Source organism: Electrophorus electricus, chromosome 23 (genome assembly GCF_013358815.1).
Source record: "Electrophorus electricus isolate fEleEle1 chromosome 23, fEleEle1.pri, whole genome shotgun sequence".
Taxonomy (NCBI): domain Eukaryota; kingdom Metazoa; phylum Chordata; class Actinopteri; order Gymnotiformes; family Gymnotidae; genus Electrophorus; species Electrophorus electricus.
In genome coordinates this window covers 4467756-4488622 of record NC_049557.1, presented here as the reverse complement: position 1 = coordinate 4488622, position 20867 = coordinate 4467756, and the positions used below count along the sequence as shown (strand labels likewise).

The following is a 20867-nucleotide window of genomic DNA, read 5'->3' as shown; positions in this document are numbered from 1 at the left end:
TAATGCAGTCCCCTTTGTGTGTGTAGGTGGGGGGAATTGGGGAGGTGTGGGGTGCTGTCCCTGCGGGAGTGAAAATGAGTGTTGGGATTAGTATACTGATTTGCACATAGTTCCGTTTACCGCATGGTCAAATGCAAATCACACAGCACTTAGCACTTCTAATACATTTTGCATATCAGCAGTTAGTCAAAGTTAAGACCACGTGTACTAATTAAAATGCAAAGGATTGGGAGAGCGTTATTAAATCATTATTGGTTTCGGTAAGAGATTAAAATATCCATCTTTCACTAGAGTGGCGGATACTCGCTGCCTTTGATTCTTACGCATACTTTTATTTGTGCTGTTTTTGTGTGTGTATATCTCTTTAAGAAGCGTGGTGCAGCGTCATGGCGATAGGCGTATTTTTTTAAGCGCTGCTATTTACACGAACTCCACAGAGCGTGCTGCTCGTTTGAATCGTTGCGGACGGTACAAGAACCGTCAATCCGCCTTTTAAGCGTATGATTAACATTTAACATTTTAAACCACACACACCGCATGTTTATTTGAACTATTTTGCGCAATAAAAGCACTTATTTGTCCGTGGACTGCGGGTAGTGCAGACCTCAGTATTTTTAAACTCATGCTGCTTGCCTAGTAGATAAAGACTTTTTGAAATAAGCAGAAAATGGCAACAAACGAGCTGTCAATGAAGCTTAACCGCCGGCTGCAAATAGAGGAGGGCGCGGAGGAACCCGTGGCCGTAGACGAGCAGCATGAAAACGGAGGGGATGAGAAACCAACAACCGCGAACGCCGACTCTGAACTGGGGGCTAAGCTGCAGCGTCGTGGCGAACTGAACGAAGGTGTAGGCGAGCATCAGCAGCCCAGTATGAAGGTGTTCAACCCTTACACCGAATTCAAGGAATTCTCCAGGAAGCAAATTAAAGACATGGAGAAAATGTTCAAACAGTAAGTAATCCATCCATCGCCAGTGGGCTGTAGTGTTGTCCTAAATGTCATGGCTATAAAGTCAGAAGTCATCTGTTCTGTTAACATGATCTTCAGTGGATCGTAAACGTAGATGTATAACTAACTAGCTAGCTAGCTTGGCTGTAAATGAGAACATATGCTATGTTCGTAACGTTAATGGGTTACTCCTTTCTTTAGACCCTGCTTTGTAAAAATGTCGGGTTGTTTTCATTATGTGCATTCACACCTTATGACCTTGTCACCAATGAGCATTTGCATTTTTAATATTCAGTTTCTCTTTAGCTACTTTATGACTGTCATATGCAGTACTACCAAATCTTAAACGCATAACTATGTCTAGCCAGGCAACTAAATGGTGATATTGTAGATGGATAGCTGATCTATTGTTTTCTCTCTTAGTCTGTACACCGTGTACTTTTATGCAAAGAACCGCCAGTGTCTGAAGTCCAATATATAGGCATAACAAAGCCCCACCCAAACTTTTTCTTCACACACACACACACTGTCAAATCAAAGTCCACTTTTCCTACGTAATCATGCAGTGTGGTGCCTGTTAACTGTCTTTAGGACTTGCAGTTTGGACACACATTCATGCAATAGACTGCATGCATCTCTCTCTCGTGTATTAACGTTGATTAAGTGCCTATTCCAGTTGGTATGAGACTGGTCACGACTTTTATAGCCCGCTTTTTCCAGTTATAAAAAAGCATTTCTGGTACAACAAAGGGAGGATCGGTCAGAGGCGATCCAGGATGGTGCATTGATTCTCCTGGGTACTGGGGCACATGTTAGGCCAGCTAACAGCATTGACAGACTCCCTTTCATGGAGAACTGAGCAATGTGGGAAGCATTACACTAAGCATGTCAAACTTTCCTCTCTACACTTCTGCATCTTGAAGTTCAGAGCTACAGACAGAGCTGTCTTTGTTACCACAGACAATTGACCAATAGAATCATCCTGAATTATGCAAATAGCTGTTTTCAGTGGAGGAGGTGCCTGTGAAGAGTTTTTGTTTTGGGAAGGGGGGGCTGTTTGGATTTTAGGAACAGGAAGTTATTGTATCTTAGAATTGTCAGGTCCTGTGGGGGACCTTCTTGAGGATCACAGTTACTTTCCAGTATCCCTGATTTCCATGTCTCATTATGCTGTAGCAGTAATCTTCTGAAAGGTTATGAAATCAACAAGGTTTCATTAACCAAGGTTTTATTAACAGCTGCTAGACTGTAGACCTCCCCATTTTCTGTCAATTTTTATGGCCCAGATGCTTGAGAAGTGTGAGGTCTCTCTGTTACTCTACTCCCACATGAAGGTCCGTGATAAAACTGCCATGGCTACAACCTCAGGTGCAGAAATGACAGGTCCTCTAATAACATCTCCCTGAGGGGAATTTCTGTGTTGTGCTAATGTGCTGACTGAAAATGAGCTCTCAGGACTCAACATGTCCTACTGCCAATGGGGTCCTCAAAAATCAGTGCTTCTGCATAGAGCAGGCTTATCGTGCAAGGTTGTTATGCAAAAGTTGATGCGAAGCATAGATATGGCAGATATGAAGGCATCACAGGGTGAAATGTCCATCTGCTCTGAAAATCATGGGAGCAGCTCTGTGGAGATGGCACTCATTCAGGCTCACAATGTCTCTCTTAATAATGTCTCTCTAAAGGTATAAAAGCTAGACACTCAATCACCAAGTACAATTTGTTCCTTTTTTTGGAAAAACACAACCCCTCTGATGTCTTTCTGCACTTTTCACTCAGGCTATGACAATGTGTATTACCCAGGCAGACCTAGAACTGGACCATGTCAGGATCTACTAACAGTTTAGGAATCTGGTGGTTGCATTGTTGTGGTAGAAAACTGGGTGGCTCAGGATCTGCGGCTGACTTCTTAGAGTTAAACATTAACCAAAAAGGCTTTTTTTTCTAACCCAGAACTTTTATATGGAATGTTTTTCCTTGTGATAAGTATGATTGTGTAGCTCAAGGAACCAAATATCCTTCCTTTAGCACTCTTCTGCTTTGTGTACTGAGTGCAGTGTAGCTTACCCCTTCCAGGTGTATGATAATGATCCTGTGCTCAGATTGATGTAGTGAAGTTGTGCTTTCGTGAGGCTTTGTGCTTGTGTTGCCTTAGGTTGTGAATAAGAGAGAGGTGGAGAGGAAGGGGCGTTCTCTGGGCAGCTTCCCGTTGTCAGAATCACGTGAGCCCTGCCTAAATGGGAAATAAACCTTGCAGTAACTCATGCTAGGTTGTCTTCCCAGAGTAAATTTGCAGGCCAAATATCATATTGGATGTGATTCACTAGCTATGCTGGGAAATGTTTTTTTTTTTTTTTTTTTTTCTTCCTTCAAGCGACATTCCAGCTCTCATAAATGCTGGTGTTTATCTCTTTCGCTGTATTCAATATACCATGATGGATTTTAATCTCAATAAATTAGCCAACCCTACTGTATGCACAAAATTAGTTTTGGCCTTTGTTCCACAAGAAAGTGAATGAGCTAGTGAACAAATGCGTGCAGTAAGATCAGGGTGGACGAATGCAGGCTTCACCCACACCCCGGGCCCTTCAACCCAGATTTCCTTCCGCCAACTCCCTATTCGGGATTGGCTGATACAAACACAATCGTGCAAAGCTTTAATGCATAGTGTGTCAAAGTGAGGCTGGTTTGTTTGGACATGAGTAATTGGAGAACTGCTTGGAAGAGGAAGAACTATAAATCTGGTGGCGTTGTGATTATTTCTGTGCACATTTTCATTATACTAAGTGAAAGATAAATTTGCTTAGATATTTTGCGTATCTATGTAAGGCGCAGGCGTGTTGTGTGGTGAGCTGTCATGTTCTCAAGGATTTTCAGTATTGAGGTCATGATTATTTAACTGCTACACATAGTAAGCTACACATTGACTTTGGAAGCATGCATTTATTGAAATTTAAAAATAACTGGAAAAACAATAGCAAATAATGTAATTTTAAAAAGTAAAATAAAAATATGTACTATTGTGCTCTGCCACAGCCTACTGAAAACTTCACAGCCTAAAAAATTCAACATTTTAGAAATCTCTATATTCAACATATTCCAGTCAGTATCTAAGCCCAAGGAAATTAAAGGCTTGCTCGCCATCGTGGTCCATAAGTAATGGGAAATAAATGTTCAACTACAACTTAAGACTAAGTAATGTGGCAAATACAGATAGGGCTGCTTCATGTTATTAATGTAATGTCTTAAAAATATTTTAGCCATCAGCACCATCTTGTTTACACGAGATGAGTGCAGGCAGGTGACAATATTTAGCACCTGTGCTAAAAGTCCCTCTCTGAAGAGGAACTCATAGATGGGATGCACAGATACTTCCTTGCCAGCTTGGCGAGCCATTGGTAGAGCTGGAATTCCCTCCACCAATCCAGTTGGTCCTCCTCAGCATCCAATGTGGCTTAAGCGCTATGGCCTGATATTTACCAGTTTCTGGAATCCTTGGTTGCCAGTAGTGTTACTTGAGCATGTCTTTGACAAGGAAGAATGTGATTATTCTTTTTGTCTTTGAGAGCTGGATGGTTAGGTGGGTGCATTATATAGAGTGCTTAATCGATGACTGTGTTATGGTGGAAGAAGTGGAGAGGGCTTCGCATTTCTTTTCCTTTATTTGGTCATAGACCACTTTGTGATTGAATTTCCGATGATTAAACAAATTGGTCGTATTGCTTTGTGGTGCAGACACCACTGGGTGATGAATCTTGCACAGTATTTGTCGCACTACTTGAAACCAAAGTGTTCCCAAACAGCTGAATTGGTGTTACCTTTTTTGTTGGCCGATGCTTATTTTAGTCATCTTGGCTCGAGCTGACCTAAAGGTACCAGAGCTTGGCTGAGAGTGAGTCTGATCTATTAGGGAAGGGCGAAAGTGTGCCGATGGAAAGGAAAAGCGTGAATTCATAAGACAAACTGAGAGTCAGAATTCGCTGTGAAGTGGAATGCAGCACAATAATAGTTTTATCTCGATTATTTTGTTTTTATAATCATTGGAAGTCAAAATCAGACTTGAAAATGAAACTTGATCAAATGCTCAACCTCGCGACCTGTAGGAAACTGCTGCACGGACAAGATGATGGTGCACTGCTGGTTTTGACTGCAAATTGTGCTTTTGAGGGACACTACCTGTGTGCCACACATCATCTGTAAAATCCATGATCTTGCACAATATTTGTAATAATGTGAAGCATCAAAGTATTTAACATCTTTACCCTAACAATTCTGCGGAATCCTGTGCCCCCAGGGCCTTGTGTAGTTTAGCATCCTAAAAGTTTTCCGAAAATTTGAGCCTGTCCCTACTGTCAGCCTGTCCAAGCTGACTGACGCGCTGACCTAGCAAGGCTGAGGTCCTGCGGTGTCTTTTGGAGGTCATTGGAAAGTGTTATCAACATACATCTTGTTTGCTTTTGTTTTTGCTGTGCTCTGTGTTTAGCAGAGAATCTTCACTTCTTTCATCTGCACTAAATGTGCATACAAACAGACCTCACACCTTCGGATGACTCACAACGCACCAGTCACAATGACTCACGAAAGCAGTAGGCAGCAAAGAAACCCGACCAGTTACTGCAGAATTGCCATATGTGCTCTATCAGTGAACAGTTCAGTCAGTGCTTGTGACAGCATGTCTTCAAACCAGGCCTCCACAGTTGAGTAGGATGTACGTCTTTCTTATAGGGCTTTTTTTCTTGCAGCCCCACACTCTGGCACTGCTAAAAATAAACTCTCCAGCGTTCTAGATGTCTGTGGCTGTCGGCTGATCTGAGTGGGACACTGCTTAAGCACCAGTGTTTAGTCTCCTGGTCTAGAGTCTAAGTGAAGAGCTGCAGGAGCTTGACCGCAGGGGGTGCTGCGGCACGGTCAGTTTCACACTGCTGAGCACTGCTCTTGGTCCAGTGGTAGTGCAGGATTCTAGCTGAGGTTCACTCTGAGGACTGTGGCTCTAACTGATCCTTTATACTCAAAGTTCCTGGATTAGTATGAATGCACAATATTGCATGGATTCATATTATGACCCCACCATGTAGGGTCCATTTGGAAGAGCAAGAAAGTTTGGCAAGGTTTTAAGGGATGTTTCTCTGTGGTTGAGAAATTTGTGACTAGTTAAGACAGGTAGTGGAATGTTATCAAATGTGACCGAGATGCAATAATTTGTATGTATAGTTTTGGTTTCTTTTGCCTTTGGTAGTATATCTCTGCCTGCTTTTCCTCTTTTGGTTAATATGATTATATATTGATATGTCAAAATGCAGTGTGGCTATGAAGTTCTATTTACACTGTGTATAATGGGCACTATATTTTAATCACAGTAAAAACTTTTGTCCCTGTCCAGAAATGCAGCAATCATCCAATTATTGATTAACAATCTTTAAAAACAACTCTTCATATGGCTTTATGGCAGATTGGACTATTGATTATATAAGGACTCTGGACTACAGCCTGTAACTGTAAGTCATCTCTGAGTACTTAACTCAGGTAACTGGTATAGGTTAACAAGACTGAGAAGTTGTCAGGTTCACCAGAGGCTGTAAAGTGGAAAATCACTGTACCTTTTTATAGTACACAGAATGAGAAGGTCTGATGTCTAAATTCAGCTATTCAGGGAGTTGCTTTAGAAGATGTGCTATGTACAACGTGTTTTATATTGATTTTTGTCTTGATTTATATTGATTTTTTGCTTGCAGGGGTGCTAGTAAATGAATCAGTGGGTGGTGAGAGTGTTAGAGAGCCATCAAACTAAGTATCTCTGTAAAAGATTTTAAAGTGTCTTAATACTGTTTGGAATCTGACCTCCTATTCACAAATCTTGAGTTGCATTATATTGCTCTCAGCTGCACAGTCCCATATGGCTTGGTTTAGCCAGGAGAAAGAAGACTTTTCCATGTGGAACTTGGAGAACTGTGATGGGCCTGGTTTCCCATGACCCATTGCAGAATGAGCTGCAGCTCCAAGACCACACATCTGGCTGGGACACTGGTATATCACAGAGCAATGGTTCAAAGGCGACTTCTCAGTGGCCGCGAGAGCTTGTGAATGGCATGTAGGGTCTGCCTATACAGCTGAGAGATGTGGCCGCTTTCTCAGAGTTAATTGAAATGTTTCCTTCCTCTGAATCTAATTCAGTATCATCATCTTTATTCACATTCATTGTTTTCCAGAGGCCACTGAAGGGCAGTATAGATTGACAGTGTTATGAATGGCTGTACATAAGTGACATAATAAGGATGTGTAATAAACTTCACCTAGGAGGCATGGTCAGTCAGTATTCCTCAGCAGCATAAAACTTTACTGCCACACAGCAGAAGAACTGGGCTTTCTTTCCGACATACACATGCATAAGCACATCTACACACAAACATGCACAAACAAATGCACACAAGTACACACGTGCACAAACTCACCTGCTCATGCACACACTACAGGTACATGGACATAAATTGCTGGAAGCATAATCTTAAACTCCAAGGAATTACCACCTCATGAAGTGTCATCTCACTGCATTTATATACTGTTGGCATTGAAATAACTGTGGTTATCTAAAGGAGCAGTCATGCTGGACGTCTGTTAATTCGTTCAAGTCTGCTCCCACAAGTGGCTCATTTTAGCTAAAGCATTGTTTGTAGAGTCTTTTGACTAATGTATATATTGTTAAAAACTTTGACCAGATCACTTAACAGCACATGGCACCAGAATATTGATGAATATTGTATGCAGCCCTAGAGCTTTTGTCTAGCCCATGTGGCCAGTGGAGTCCGGACTGCAGTTGTGCTGCCGCTTCACGTCTGTGTAGCATCTCCCAAGAGAGCAACTGAGTGAGATCCTGTGCGTACACACACTGGATTGCATTACACAAGGGTCCATTACAGAACCTAAACTTCATTCTCACACAAGCACAGGCGACTCAACACATCTGTTGCGTACGTACACGTCATAAGAGAAGGTATTTTAATGTGTGTGTGTGTGTGCGCACATGTCTGTGCATGTGCTCATGTGAGAGAGGGTTTTCCCATGCTTGCTTTGCTGTTGCTTAGCAACCTAGGATTAGGGCTAAGGGAGATTGGCAGAGAGTGAAAGAGGGCAAAAAGAATGGGAGTGAGCAGAGGAGAGAAGGCCTGGCCTGAAGCCTGGTTGTCTGCTTGGCTGCTGTCCTGTACAACTAAACCGTGCAATCTGTTATAACGCTGCGTCATAGGGTGTAAGGTGCTGATACCAAAGATGAATATAAGTAGTCATGCTTAAGAATAGGCAAAACATTTTTGCTTTACTCTCTAATTTACGTGACCATTAGTACAGGTGATTATATGTGGCTCAGACATCAGGGCTGAGGTTGTCCAGGCTAAATTATTCATTCACATGTAGACTTCACAGGTTCACACCTTTTTAGGTGTGAAGCTCAGTTCCAAGGTGTAAAACCTACCACTGCACTGCAGTCTACATTGCTTCAGTTCAATGAAGCTTTATGTGCCAGATTCTGTAATGTTGAGAATGTGATGTTACTTCATGCAGAAAAGTGTGAGATGCCAATGAAATACAACCCTACAAGGCAATTAAATTAGGACTCGTATATGAACTTGGATGCTAAATGTCTTCTGTAGCCCCCTCTTGTCATCTCCTTCAGATCCCACTCCCCATGCCTCTTTCTCCTAATGGTTATCCTTAAATTCTCTTGTCTGACTTTCCTCATTTACTCCTCACCTCTCAGAACTCCTCCCCATCTCCCTGGCAAAATGCATTCCACACATTGTTACTTCTCTCAGAAGTGGCCAGGGCTCCTTGGGAATGTTTTCCGGAGACTGTGCTGTTTGGTTCTCCTACGAGGGGCATAGACACTGCAGGATGGTGACAGTGATGTAGCTGAGTGCTTATGTGGGCCTTGCTTGATGTTTGGTCTTGCTTAGTGTGGCTCATGTATTTGCAAGCACCAGATTATCTAGTTGATAGTTTCTTAAAGTATACGCTAGCAGCTTGCAAAGTTTTGAATGCTGTTTTCTCAACACAAACATTTTGCTGCTGTGGAAATGTACACCATACGCAAGGTCTTTGTTTGTCAGTATGTCACATTGAATTTCCCAAATGATTGTACAGGGCATTGAATCACTGTGAGCAAGAATGACTTAACATATTTACAGCTTCTAAAATGGCAGACAAATGTATTCTGCATTGAGGCAAACATAAGCTTTAGTTAACTCAAGTTGGCAACATGAAGTTCCCTCTAAATCAACTGTGTTTTAATCTACAGGAAAGTCAAGGGCTGACTTTTGCCATTTACTTCCCCCTAATTCTTTGCAAACGGAAGTTCTGATTGCTTCAGTTTCCGTAGTTACGATTCATGTTCTTACTTGGAGTTAGACTTATTTGGTCAAAATGCAGCTGTCTGCCTCCTTATTCCTCAAATTTAATCTTGGTGTGATTGAACGTTCTGCCGACTTCTCTTCCTCCCTGGGAGCTTCACTGTCAAGGTTATCGACAGGCTTACGTAGCATATAATAAAATCAGCACAATATTGTTCTGAAGGGGGAGACTGGAAGAGACAATAAAGGGAACTTGACCTTATGAAAGACGTACATGTTGTTTTTAGACCAGAACAGAAACAGCGAGAGTTCTAAAAACGTTCTTAGAACTCTCCTATCTTAGAATCAGATGGCCTTTGGCTGGCCACTCGGCTGTAAATATGTAGGAGAACAGGCTTGATGTTTTGAAGAAAAGGAGAAAAGGTGGCGTGACTTGTATGTGCTACTTTACTGAGTAAATTGGTTGCATGTTACCTTAAATTTAGTTAGCATTCAATACTCTCACATTATTGATAATTCTGAACTGTTACCATGCCGGTCACCACTGACACCTTTTCTGAACCTCTTTAGAGTTGCTCTTTAGGACTTCATCCCTGTCCCAAGACTGACCTGTTAAAGTCCAACGTGAGGCGTCATGCCGGATTGGATGAATTTGCAGGTTAATTGAGACCAGACATCCCCCCCCCCCCTTTGATAAACAGTTAATCTGGAGTAAAAGGTGTGGGTGTGAGAGACAGCTGCAGGTGTCATGTGACTGCTGACAGTAATGTTATTGCCAGCTGTGAGAGCAGATGGACCCAGACTCCATATTCATGAAGCGTATGGGACGGGGCGCACAAAGCCTGTCAGACAGAAATGCAGATTACTGTGTGTATGCGTGTGTGTCCCCACTACTGTGAAACCACTGAGACTGCATGTGCTGGAGGGGTTACTTGGTAACAACTAAGGCAGCTCTGTTAAACGGCTCACTATGTTTGCTGGCATGAGAATAAAAAGAAGTGTTCTTTTCTCCATTGGCCAGTGCGGTTTTTTTTTTGTTTGTTTTTTTTTTCTCCCCCCACATTCCCATTTTTGTTCTTCTCTCCTAACTCCTCGGCTAATTTATTCCTTTTTTTTGGTCCCAACTTTCCTCTCTTACTATACTTTTTACTTTGTGCTGATAGACGGACCCGGACAGACCCAGTCATTGCATTGTGGACTGGTTGCCATAAGGGAGCCCATTTGGCTGGCTGTAGTTGGAGCTGGGAGGGAAGGGACTGTGGCACTTCAACAAAGGCTTTTAGTTACAGCGTGGAGATTGGAACAGGAGAAGCGTTCACGGGAGCTTGTATGCATCTGCTTGAATGCCACATGCCTGTATTTGTCAGTGGCAGGCTTCATAGCCCCACATGCCATAAATCATTATAGAAACATTTAGCTGAGTGTAGCCATGTTCTTATAGCTATTGTTCACTGGTGAATCTGTAACAGTCCGGCACTCCGCATCTAGACCCTTGCTCAAACTCTATTGGAATGGAAGACTTTTATGAATGTTTAAATGAGAGAGAGTTGTAGAAAAGAGCATAAAAGGTCCACTTGTTGGTGAGAGGTTCAACCCTGCTGCCTTGGCAACTGTGTGTGTGACAGTAGTATAGACACAGTATAATAACTGATGGCATGGGGAAGTGACTTGTTCACCCAATTTCCCTCATATACACACACACACATTGCATTTGTTGACCTGCTGCATCAGCATCCTACTCACAGCTCCTGTTAAACCAGACCTCCCTCCTCCTCCGGCATGTCACACTGTTCTAACTCTCTCACCATGTCTGTCTGTCTCCTCCATTTTGTTTTGCTTGTTTCCTCGTTCATTTTTTGTCCTCTAGATTTCTTCTGTTACCTCTGTCACATTGGTGCACCTGCAGGCCCTCTTGGTACAAACTGTTCTGTGTGGGACAGGGAGACACTGCATACTACGCCACCATCGTTCTTCCTCCCCTGCTATGTTCTTTAGCCTAGAGGCTGGATGTTAACATTGCACAAACTGCAATGTTAAAAAGGAATTGACTGACAAATGGTCTGTGGATTATAAATGCAGTCAAATGTCATGTCTTGGCAAAAAATCAAAAAGAGTAATGCTTTAAAGTATGTGTGATTCAGCTAAGAAGCAGTAAGGGGAGAGTATAGCACTGTGCTTTTGTATTGTCTTGCTGATGTTACTGCAACTGTTAATGCTGCCTTTAACCTGTAACATCCTGATGGCCACCACAAGAGGCCATTTTTATAAATGGCCCACTTTTTACACACACATTCTTTTCATTTTACACCTGGTAGCCAAATAGCTCGCATAACAATGAACTGCTTAGCTTTTTCATAGAATGGTGCTGCTAATTTTGCAGTGACGTGTGGGTTCTGTGAAGCAGACACTAGACTCACTAGCAGATTGGGATTAGTTAGACCTTAATCAGCCCTTCTTTCTAGAAATGAATGTTGAAATATAGATCTGAGGAGGCTGTAGTAAAAGACCGCATCTTCTGTGTTCTCACAAAAATGGTTTTGAGTTTTTTTTTTGCTTGTACTGCCCCCTGTAGGTCACAGATGGTATGACTAGTTCATTAGCCATTTTAACTAGGTGCAGAAATAGGATGTGCCCACCGTTTCCTTTGCTAGCAGATGCTACATTAAGAGCTGACACTGATTTAATTTGCTGTCCATCTGTGTGCAGATATGACTCGGAGAAAGATAACTACATTGACCTGATGGAACTCAAGCTGATGATGGAGAAGCTGGGAGCTCCGCAGACTCACCTGGGCCTGAAGAACATGATCAAAGAAGTAGACGAGGACTTGGATGGCAAGCTTTGCTTTAGAGAGGTAAGAGGCATGCATAAAACCATGCACTTCAATAGTCCCCACACATGTACTGGACTGAGACTGCTATTTGGGTTGATGTCTGTAGTGATGATATGCAATCGGGAGATTAATTGCACTGATGCATCACTGCATACTATATTACTGTTATGTCAGTACAACAGTTGAATCTGCGATATGGAATTGAGTAATAACCTACATAGTCACTGAAAGAAACTCCCTGTTTCTTTATTCTCCAGTTCCTCCTGATCTTCAGGAAGGCAGCCGCAGGGGAGCTGGCCGAGGACAGCGGGCTGCATGCATTGGCACGGCTCTCTGAAATCGATGTATCTACAGAGGGTGTGAAAGGGGCAAAGACCTTCTTCGAAGCCAAAGTCAGGCATTATTCTGTCTTCTGTTCTTTAGCTTGGGTTATTAGCACTTTGACAATAAATGACATCACTAAGTTGCTTTGGGTAAAAGCATCAGTTAATGTTAAAATATTCTTTGGTTTAATAGTAGCTTATTTATGCAATATTACCTTTGCATCAGGTCCAGGCCATTAATGAATCGAGCCGTTTCGAGGCAGAGATCCGTCATGAGCAGGAAGAGAAGAAACGACAGGCAGAGGAGAAGAAACAGAGGAAAGCTGCGTTCAAGGAGCTGCAGTCTGCCTTCAAATGACCTCCTTCGCCTGCCCTGTCGATCCCTGCTTCAAGCACCCGCCTCTTCTCCCTTTCTGTCTGTCCGCGTCACTGTTCGGTTTCTCAAACAGAGCTCCCTTAGCAGAGATACTATGCAAAGCTTTAAGTGATGTCTGTTCAAAGTTTGCTTTCTGAAAAAGGAGATAAGAGTAGAATTGACCTGGTAATGGCTAAATAAGTAGTACACAGTGAGCTGAAATGGTTTTACTCACATCCTCATTGATCCTCCTCTCAAGTGGATTTTGAACAGATTTGGCATCCTCTGAAGCACTTATCTGCCTACACTGGACTGGATGTGTCACTTGGCTAATTTGTACTCCATTCAAAGTGTGTCTGTGCGTGCGTGCGCGTGATCTCATTCTGGGTCACTTGATTTCGATTTTATTCCTATGATGGTCAAATAATTATAGTACACAGGGGTATATTCATTAATATTAAAGTAAATGTGAGTTTAAATTTTTTTGTTTTTGTGTGTATGTTTTAAATATATTTGCGCATCCAGTCCTTTGTATTTCCGTTGGTGGTAATTATGCACTGTATCCACAGTCATACATTGTGCATGTAAATACTAGGTTCAGTGGTATCCTTGCCGATTAGGTTAGCACAGCAATGCCTTTGGAACAGCAAACATTAGTAAGTGCTCAACCTCACATAACAGCCTAGAATAATCCATATTTTGACACTGGGTGGTAGTAGGAGTGTGTATTTGTGACTGGTGATTCTGGTTGTTGTGATGGTGGTTGTGTTTCTGCATGGCCACTGTGATGTGTGCTGACAATCTTGCCCCTGATTTTCTGGATCTTCTCTCCATCAGTTTTTGTTGATCCCTGTTCGTGCTGCTGTGTGTGACAAATCTCTCCAAATGTTGCTTGCATGAACACTCACAAGCACCCATTTTCATATGCTCACACGCATACAGAAACAAAATGTCTGACTGGGCGCACTGGGAGCTTTTGGCTTGAGACACCAAAAACCTCAGAATATTCCAAAACGTCTTACCAAGCTGCTGTTATAGCACTGCATTTATTTGAAATAAGGCTGTCCAATATTTTGACCACCCAGTGCTGTCAGCTTTTTGATTTGCAGAGACCAAAAACATTTAGTCTTGCATATTGTGCCGCATTGGCACATAAGCGAATGAACGTTTTCTTTGCTTAGTTGTCTTTAAATGATGCAGCTGTTTTGTAGGCACCCAATTTCCATCTGTGTACAAGTCTAACTGTTCTGCTGAGGCAGTGCACTCAGGCCATAATTCTAGAAGACTCTTCTACTGTGCTGCTGGTTTTGTGTGTGTGAGTCAAACTAGGAACTGTGAGATGTTTATAGAATAGGAGGAACATAAAAAAAATGAGAACTCACTTGCTCAGTTCAGCTGCTGGGTGTTGTAGCGTCAGTTGCCAGTGTTATGCACTGTCCCGTACAGCTAGCTAGCTGTAAGCATTTGGAGCTGTTTGTTGATGCTTGACTTGTGATGTGTCACAGCTAAACAAGATCAGGTGCTGGCATGAAAATATAGATCAACTAGCCTCTCTGCACAACCCTTTAGAAGTATGCTTGAAACATCGTTCACACTGTAGTACTCTGGAAAGGTGAGCTCAAATTATAATTTTTCTTTGTATTGCCTTACACACACACACACACACAAAATTAGCAAGACATTTGCATGAACAAGTAGACGGTGCATGGAATGCAACTGTAGACTGTCAAATTAAATGCTTATTCTACAAATAAAGTTTGGTTTAATATGGTGGAAAACCTGGGGAACGCTGAAGATGCTACTCATAATAGAATTGTCTTTAAGCACCCAATTCTGTGATTTTAAAGAAACTCATGCAACTGGCAGCACACAACATTACAGGTAACTAAGAGATGTGTAAAGAATAAAATATTTTTTCATGAAATAAATTTAAGATGCTTTTAGTTTTGTATGGTAAAGGGGGTCTTGTGAAAAGAATATGTGCTTATTATTTTCTTGAAATGGGCATCACTGGTCACAACTTGTCTCCCTTATGAAAAATGTCCATATATATCAGCTGTTCACATTTGATGTGGTATTCTGTGATTAAACATTTACTGTTTTTGTTTTTTGTTGTTTTATTTTGGGGACAGATGTGGACTATTGCTATGCATCACTTTGTAAATTTAAGCACAGTATGTTTGGAGTCACTGGCAACTTGTCTAGTATTGAGAAAATGCAAACAATAGACGCATGAATATGTTTCACGTTTCTAGACTTTCACTTTGTTTATTTTCATGTGATGTGATGTTTTTCCTTTTAATGTAATCAGATATCCTGCAGATTAAAAACACCATGGATAATGAGGGATGAATATTTGTAGAGTATGTGAGTATCAGTTGCCAAAATAATGGAAACACTTGAGTAAATCAGAATTATAAGAAAACGTTTACTTCAGCACAGGGCATATTTAAGTTAAGCAAGCCATTTATTTACCATTCAGTGTAGTCTAATATAAAAGTCCTTTATTGCAGAACTTCTGCTCTGAAAAATGTCCTCATTTGCAATGAAAATAGTTCCCCATCCAGAGAGCAGAAGTGGTCACTGAATGACCTTTACCATTTAAGATAATGTAAAATGTGTCTGCCCTCTCAAGCAACAAGCTTACTGAAGACAGCACTGTTTGTTGTTGGACAATCTAGAATGGCCACTGACAGTTTTATATCCAACCAAAAACAAAACTGAGTAATGTATGCAAAATATTATGTAATTTTTGTTTAAGCATCATTGAAAAACATATCTCTATGGCCATTCTAAATTCTGATAAGAATTCACTTATATAAGTGGTCCAGTTGGCTTGCTTTTTATTGCTGAGAGGGCAGTTGGTCACTTCTATGCTCAGTACATTACTCAAGTGTATACATTTTCTATATTTAAATTAGAGGTTGGAATAGGAGTTGCTTAATTATCTCAGGAACCACACCTGAGTTGTTGCACTAATTTTCACTTAATTTCTTATTTTATCCCTTAATCACTTGAGTGTTTCCATTCCATAGGTACTTAAATGTTATTCAGTAATTGGTGAAGAAGGGGCTATTGCTTTCTAACTTTGCCTTCTCTGCAGAGAGCCTAAATCCTGTATTGTTCTATGACCTCCTTGGTTCTGATTTTCTGTCTTTGTAGTTTTACTGTAGACTTGTGCCAAACGTTTTAGCAGAGTTCAGTTCCTTTACTTGTTCAATTAAACATTTCCTAAAACAAATATGTTGTTGCTATTTGAACAGATAACAGACATATAATAGAAGTTTAAGAGGTGGTGAGTGTGGGTTCACAGTCGCTGTGCCCTACCTACGTTGGCTTTGTATCCGCTCTAACGCACTCATTTTAACGGGTGCTCATGTGCTCAGTCAGGTATGTAAGAGCAAGGGGACCATCTAAAATGTGGAGTGTATGTGGCTGCTAGGACTGCAGTTGATGGACTGCAGAACCCTTAGCATGAGAGGTTTCCTGTCGAGTCCTTGGGAGTCCCCAGCCAGTCCATATGTTCTGTTCCAGCTCCGAGCCAAGCAAACTTGGAGTGACTACCACCTCCAAGGAGTGAATTGGAAATCTCTGAACTTACATTAGAAATGTTTAGTTCTAAATAACAATGACCATAAGTGTCTAGTAACTCTTAAAATGGTTAAAGTTGATGCTCTGTGCAATCTTAAACTGCATTAAAATGTTATGCAGTGCAACTGACTCAGTTTAACACAGATGAGGCCTTATAACCCAGAGAATATCTTTTTACTTTTCAGTCTAGCTTCATATAGTATTGCAGGCAAGATTAAAACAAACAAACAAACAAACATACTTATTTTATAGGACATTTTTTACTCACAACATTTGTTTTCATTGTAGAATTTGAAAAGTGTTTCATTTACCCTAGATTTTAGCTGATTTTACCATCTTTAGCTGTATCTTTGTCACTGTGAGATGGTTTTGGTTTTATCCTTGTGTAACCTTATGAATATTAATAAAAGTGGATCATTGTTAAGATTATATATATATATATATATATATATATATATATATATATATATATATATATATATATATATTTGTATATATATTTGTATAATTCTCATAGCAATAAAAATATTTAACATTTTATTTCACAAATTTGTGTACAGTGTCATTTGGGAGGAGTAGAATTTGCATATTTCTTTTGCATAAGAACAGGCTTACAATACAAATGCACGCAACAGGGGTTGTCAGAAATAACCTTTCAAGCATCACTTATTCTTTGTTATTAATATATAATTGTGTTTTATTTTAGATTTTATTTCAATTGGATACAGAATTGTGTTTTTTTTAAGATGACAGCAGTGTTAAGCTTCAGAAGATTTTAATAATGGTCAAGATTTTGTCACATGGACCACCTAGTGGCTAACAAAAGCAGGTTATTCCTTTTATTTCACCTTTATGCAGTTCTTTTGACCTCTAACAGTACGAAAGCTGCACGACGACCTCAGCCTTTTCCTTATGAAGGGCTAAGCCATTTGTTAGGTGACACTACAGGCTACTGGAATAAATTGCAAGGCAAAGTTATGAGGATATCCAGTGTACACACTAGTTATTTTGTCAGCCACAACGACCTATGGTGGCAGGTTATAAAGTGAAATGTAATATCAACAGACTAAAGGAATATGTTTCTCCTTTATTTTGGATCCCTTTGCCTTAAACAGTGTCATGTTTTATTTTAATTTCATGACGGGGCATCCTTATCTGCAGCAGATGCGCCTTGTCAGGTCACTAAACGTCAAACCAGCGCCACTGGGGCCATGATCCCGGCAACAATACTCACAAGATGGCGCGATCAACCCATGTGACGTAACTTCCACGTTTCAGTTGAACATGATGACAATATCTTGTATTCGTCGAAATCTTTCAATATATCCCATAGTGATCATTTAAAAGCTGAATGCTTGATGATTTTATTTCCCGATGGTTTAAATTATTTCAATCAGCATGTGTTAAAAATAACAGCATAATTAGATGCTTATTATTTTGTACCAGCAGTATTCGCTACCTCTAATTTTTGTGAGAAAATAGTCGGTATTTAGGGACCTTTATTTTGAAAACTATCACAAAACAGTTGCTATTTTCACGTAACTCGAAAAGGAACGAAATCCGTCAAAATTTTCTGAGGGGAAAATAGCTAGCTACTGACTTTCGTTCACGAGATCGCAGACTTTAATTAGATAAGGAATCGCATATTTACCAAAGTATAGAGACTGTGTATTTAAGACCTTAATTTATTTAGTAACTGGGTATTTTTTTTTACAATCTTCATAGATTAGCTAGCTTGCTAGCTAACTAAATAAATCCGTAAAGTAACTGCTAACGTTTCTTAGCAGACATGAATGTCGATACTCCACAAACAGTTACTAATGTTAGTGGGGGAACAGCAACAAATTCCTCCACGTCGAGCAACACTAGCAACTGCGTACCAAATAGCAACTCTGCTGCAAATGTCAGTAGTATACCCTCAGCTGGAACCAGCAATGGTGAGTGGGCAATTTGTACGTGAATAGTAGCTATATAGCTAACTAGTTATATAACCTAACAACTAGTTATTTAGCGAGCAACGTTAACAATTAGCTAACGCTAGCTAACTGGTTAGTTAACAAACTCCTTTTAGGTCTTGTCTTTTCTACCGTTGCTCATTCCTGGTCCTGGTCTATACCTGGACATTTAAGAATTTTTCACTGATTTAACACGGTTCCTTGAACCACGTGAAAGGCATGTTTATTTGGATGTTCATGGGAATAATGAAATGTGTGAGAACGGAAAACTCCAGAGGTACTTCAGAACCAGGGCTGAGAAATACTTTTCTTTTTGATTGTGTGTTTTACAATTTGTGCCATAGTCATTTTATATATGATAATAAGATGACTTTATTTGTTAAAAGCTCTTTTTTTTTCTGCAGTGATTTTGCAGTTATACATGCCATTCTTTTGTCTCGAACAGTTCCAACGTCAGCAGCAATGGCAACACCATCTTCGGACTCCTCCGTTTCAAATGGGCTCTATGTGCCCACTGGAATAGCCAATGGTGATGTGAAGCCTGTCATATCAACCACACCACTTGCTGATTTCCTGATGCAGTTAGAAGATTATACCCCCACAGTGAGTTTGCAAGTGATGAGAGCAATGATCACATCTTAATGTACAGTTTTTGTTTGGTTGATTGTTTACAACCTCTTTGTCTATTAGATCCCAGATGCTGTTACAGGCTATTACCTCAATCGAGCAGGTTTTGAAGCATCAGATCCAAGGATGTAAGATAGCTTTTTCTGAGATTTATTGTTCTTATAAGCACCATATTATGATTGAGTTTATAATTGTCATGAACATAGATATGGAAAGATTGTCTGACTTTTGAATCACTACCTGGGAATTAGTCTCAAATGCAGCTACATCATCTTTTTTTGGTGTTTTTTAAAATTGTTTTTAACTGCTTAATTTTCATTATTTTCATTTCAGTTGAAATTATAAACTTATCTGATCTTGACTAATGTGTAACGTGTAAGAAAGAGCAAGATTAATGTGTTATCTGACAAAACTTAAAACTATTAAATATGTCCTCACTGTGCTGCTCTTTTATTTACCTTTTTTATGCTGGAATAAGTCATGATTGTTAGCTTTAAAGCATCCTTCTTTATTACCTTCATATGTATATGCAGAATTCGTCTGATTTCTTTGGCGGCCCAGAAGTTTATCTCAGACATTGCTAATGATGCATTGCAACACTGTAAAATGAAAGGCACTGCTTCAGGGAGCTCCAGAAACAAGGCAAAGGTTTGGGTTAAATTTTTTTTTTTTTTTTAAACAGTGAAATTTAACCATTGTTGTGACACTTTAGAATGCACACAGATGTCAGCCAACATAGATGGTTGAATAAATTTTAAGTTAATAAGATAAAAATAATGAAACTGATATGTCTTCTTTTTGTGGTTTACTGATCTTTTCCATATTTTCTTGGCTTGTTTGTTTTCAAACCAGGACAAGAAGTACACCCTCACGATGGAGGACCTGGCTCCAGCTTTATCAGAATATGGTGTCAATGTTAAGAAACCCTACTACTTCACATAAACAACCAAATCATGAGATTAACATGGGATTTAAGCTTCAATGAGTGGTACCCACCCCTTAGAGACTTATTATTATTATTATTATTATTATGATTATTATTATTGTTGTTATTATTATTATTATTAATAATAATAATCATAATAATAACTAACTATGAAAACTAATAATGGCAGACAAAAAAGGTCCAGTTTTGTGTGGACCTTTGGTTTACTTAGCTATTTTGTATTTTGTTTAACCATGCCTTTTGTTTCATTATATGTTGGTAACATTGTACTGACAAAAATAAACAGGATTTATTTGTCACTCTCATTTTCATGTTATCTGTCTTTTTGTATAGTTCAGAATATATTACTATGCTAGATTTACTGTTTTACACAATATTTACGATTGGTAAAACCTTTTTGTTTGTGCCTAAAAGGAGGAAGATTGACCAGCCAATAATTTTCATCTCACTGAAGGACAGATGCCTAAAAATGATTGAGATGGTCCAAATGGCCCAATTATTAATAACTTTAGACAGTTTTACTAAGGAAAGAAAGACTTGTTTTTATGTATTAGTGACGGGCAGTTTTACTTTGTTTACTTGAGCATATCTTTTTCTCACCTCTGTTTTGTGTCTAAGTTTCCATGCTATAAGAGGACCGAACTGCTTAAGTATTAATAGAATTGGAAGCATATCTCATGTTTCACTCACTGCCTAATAGCTTTGGTTACCAGTATATCAAGATCAAGGGGTTGATCTTTTACTAGGTAGAAATAAAACTGATGACAATATTTGTTGCCTCTGATTTTGCAAAATAGTACATTTCAAAAGCCACTAGGTCAGGGATGGGCAACTAGGGCGACTATTTCTCACCTTGGCTAAACTGCAGTCACATGGTTGGTTGTTCTACCATTCGGTTGCACAGATGGTAAAAATAACTTCTACGCAAGACAAATATCCCCTTAAATACT

General features: G+C 40.0%; 2 protein-coding genes across 2 annotated transcripts; both read left to right on the top strand.

The window, feature by feature from the left end:
- Positions 1–437: 437 nt before the first annotated feature.
- Positions 438–16039, top strand: efhd2 (EF-hand domain family, member D2). Its single transcript, XM_027016005.2, has 4 exons — positions 438–951; positions 11994–12141; positions 12378–12512; positions 12670–16039. The coding sequence occupies exons 1-4, from the start codon at positions 668–670 to the stop codon at positions 12799–12801; spliced, it is 699 nt and encodes a 232-aa protein (XP_026871806.2). The 5' UTR covers positions 438–667; the 3' UTR covers positions 12802–16039.
- Positions 16040–17904: 1865 nt separating this feature from the next.
- taf10 (TAF10 RNA polymerase II, TATA box binding protein (TBP)-associated factor) lies at positions 17905–20687 on the top strand. Its single transcript, XM_027015985.2, has 5 exons — positions 17905–18326; positions 18790–18947; positions 19035–19099; positions 19505–19619; positions 19824–20687. The coding sequence occupies exons 1-5, from the start codon at positions 18179–18181 to the stop codon at positions 19911–19913; spliced, it is 576 nt and encodes a 191-aa protein (XP_026871786.1). The 5' UTR covers positions 17905–18178; the 3' UTR covers positions 19914–20687.
- Positions 20688–20867: the final 180 nt, after the last annotated feature.

What these genes read in the sequence shown, in the direction of transcription:
- efhd2 (XM_027016005.2), top strand. Translation starts at nt 668, where the DNA reads ATGGCAACAAACGAGCTGTCAATGAAGCTTAACCGCCGGCTGCAAATA. An exon ending in ATGGAGAAAATGTTCAAACA is followed by an intron (nt 952 to 11,993) that starts GTAAGTAATCCA and finishes ATCTGTGTGCAG; the next exon opens with ATATGACTCGGAGAAAGATA. An exon ending in AGACCTTCTTCGAAGCCAAA is followed by an intron (nt 12,513 to 12,669) that starts GTCAGGCATTAT and finishes CCTTTGCATCAG; the next exon opens with GTCCAGGCCATTAATGAATC.
- taf10 (XM_027015985.2), top strand. Translation starts at nt 18,179, where the DNA reads ATGAATGTCGATACTCCACAAACAGTTACTAATGTTAGTGGGGGAACA. An exon ending in GAAGCATCAGATCCAAGGAT is followed by an intron (nt 19,100 to 19,504) that starts GTAAGATAGCTT and finishes ATGTATATGCAG; the next exon opens with AATTCGTCTGATTTCTTTGG. An exon ending in GCTCCAGAAACAAGGCAAAG is followed by an intron (nt 19,620 to 19,823) that starts GTTTGGGTTAAA and finishes TTTTCAAACCAG; the next exon opens with GACAAGAAGTACACCCTCAC.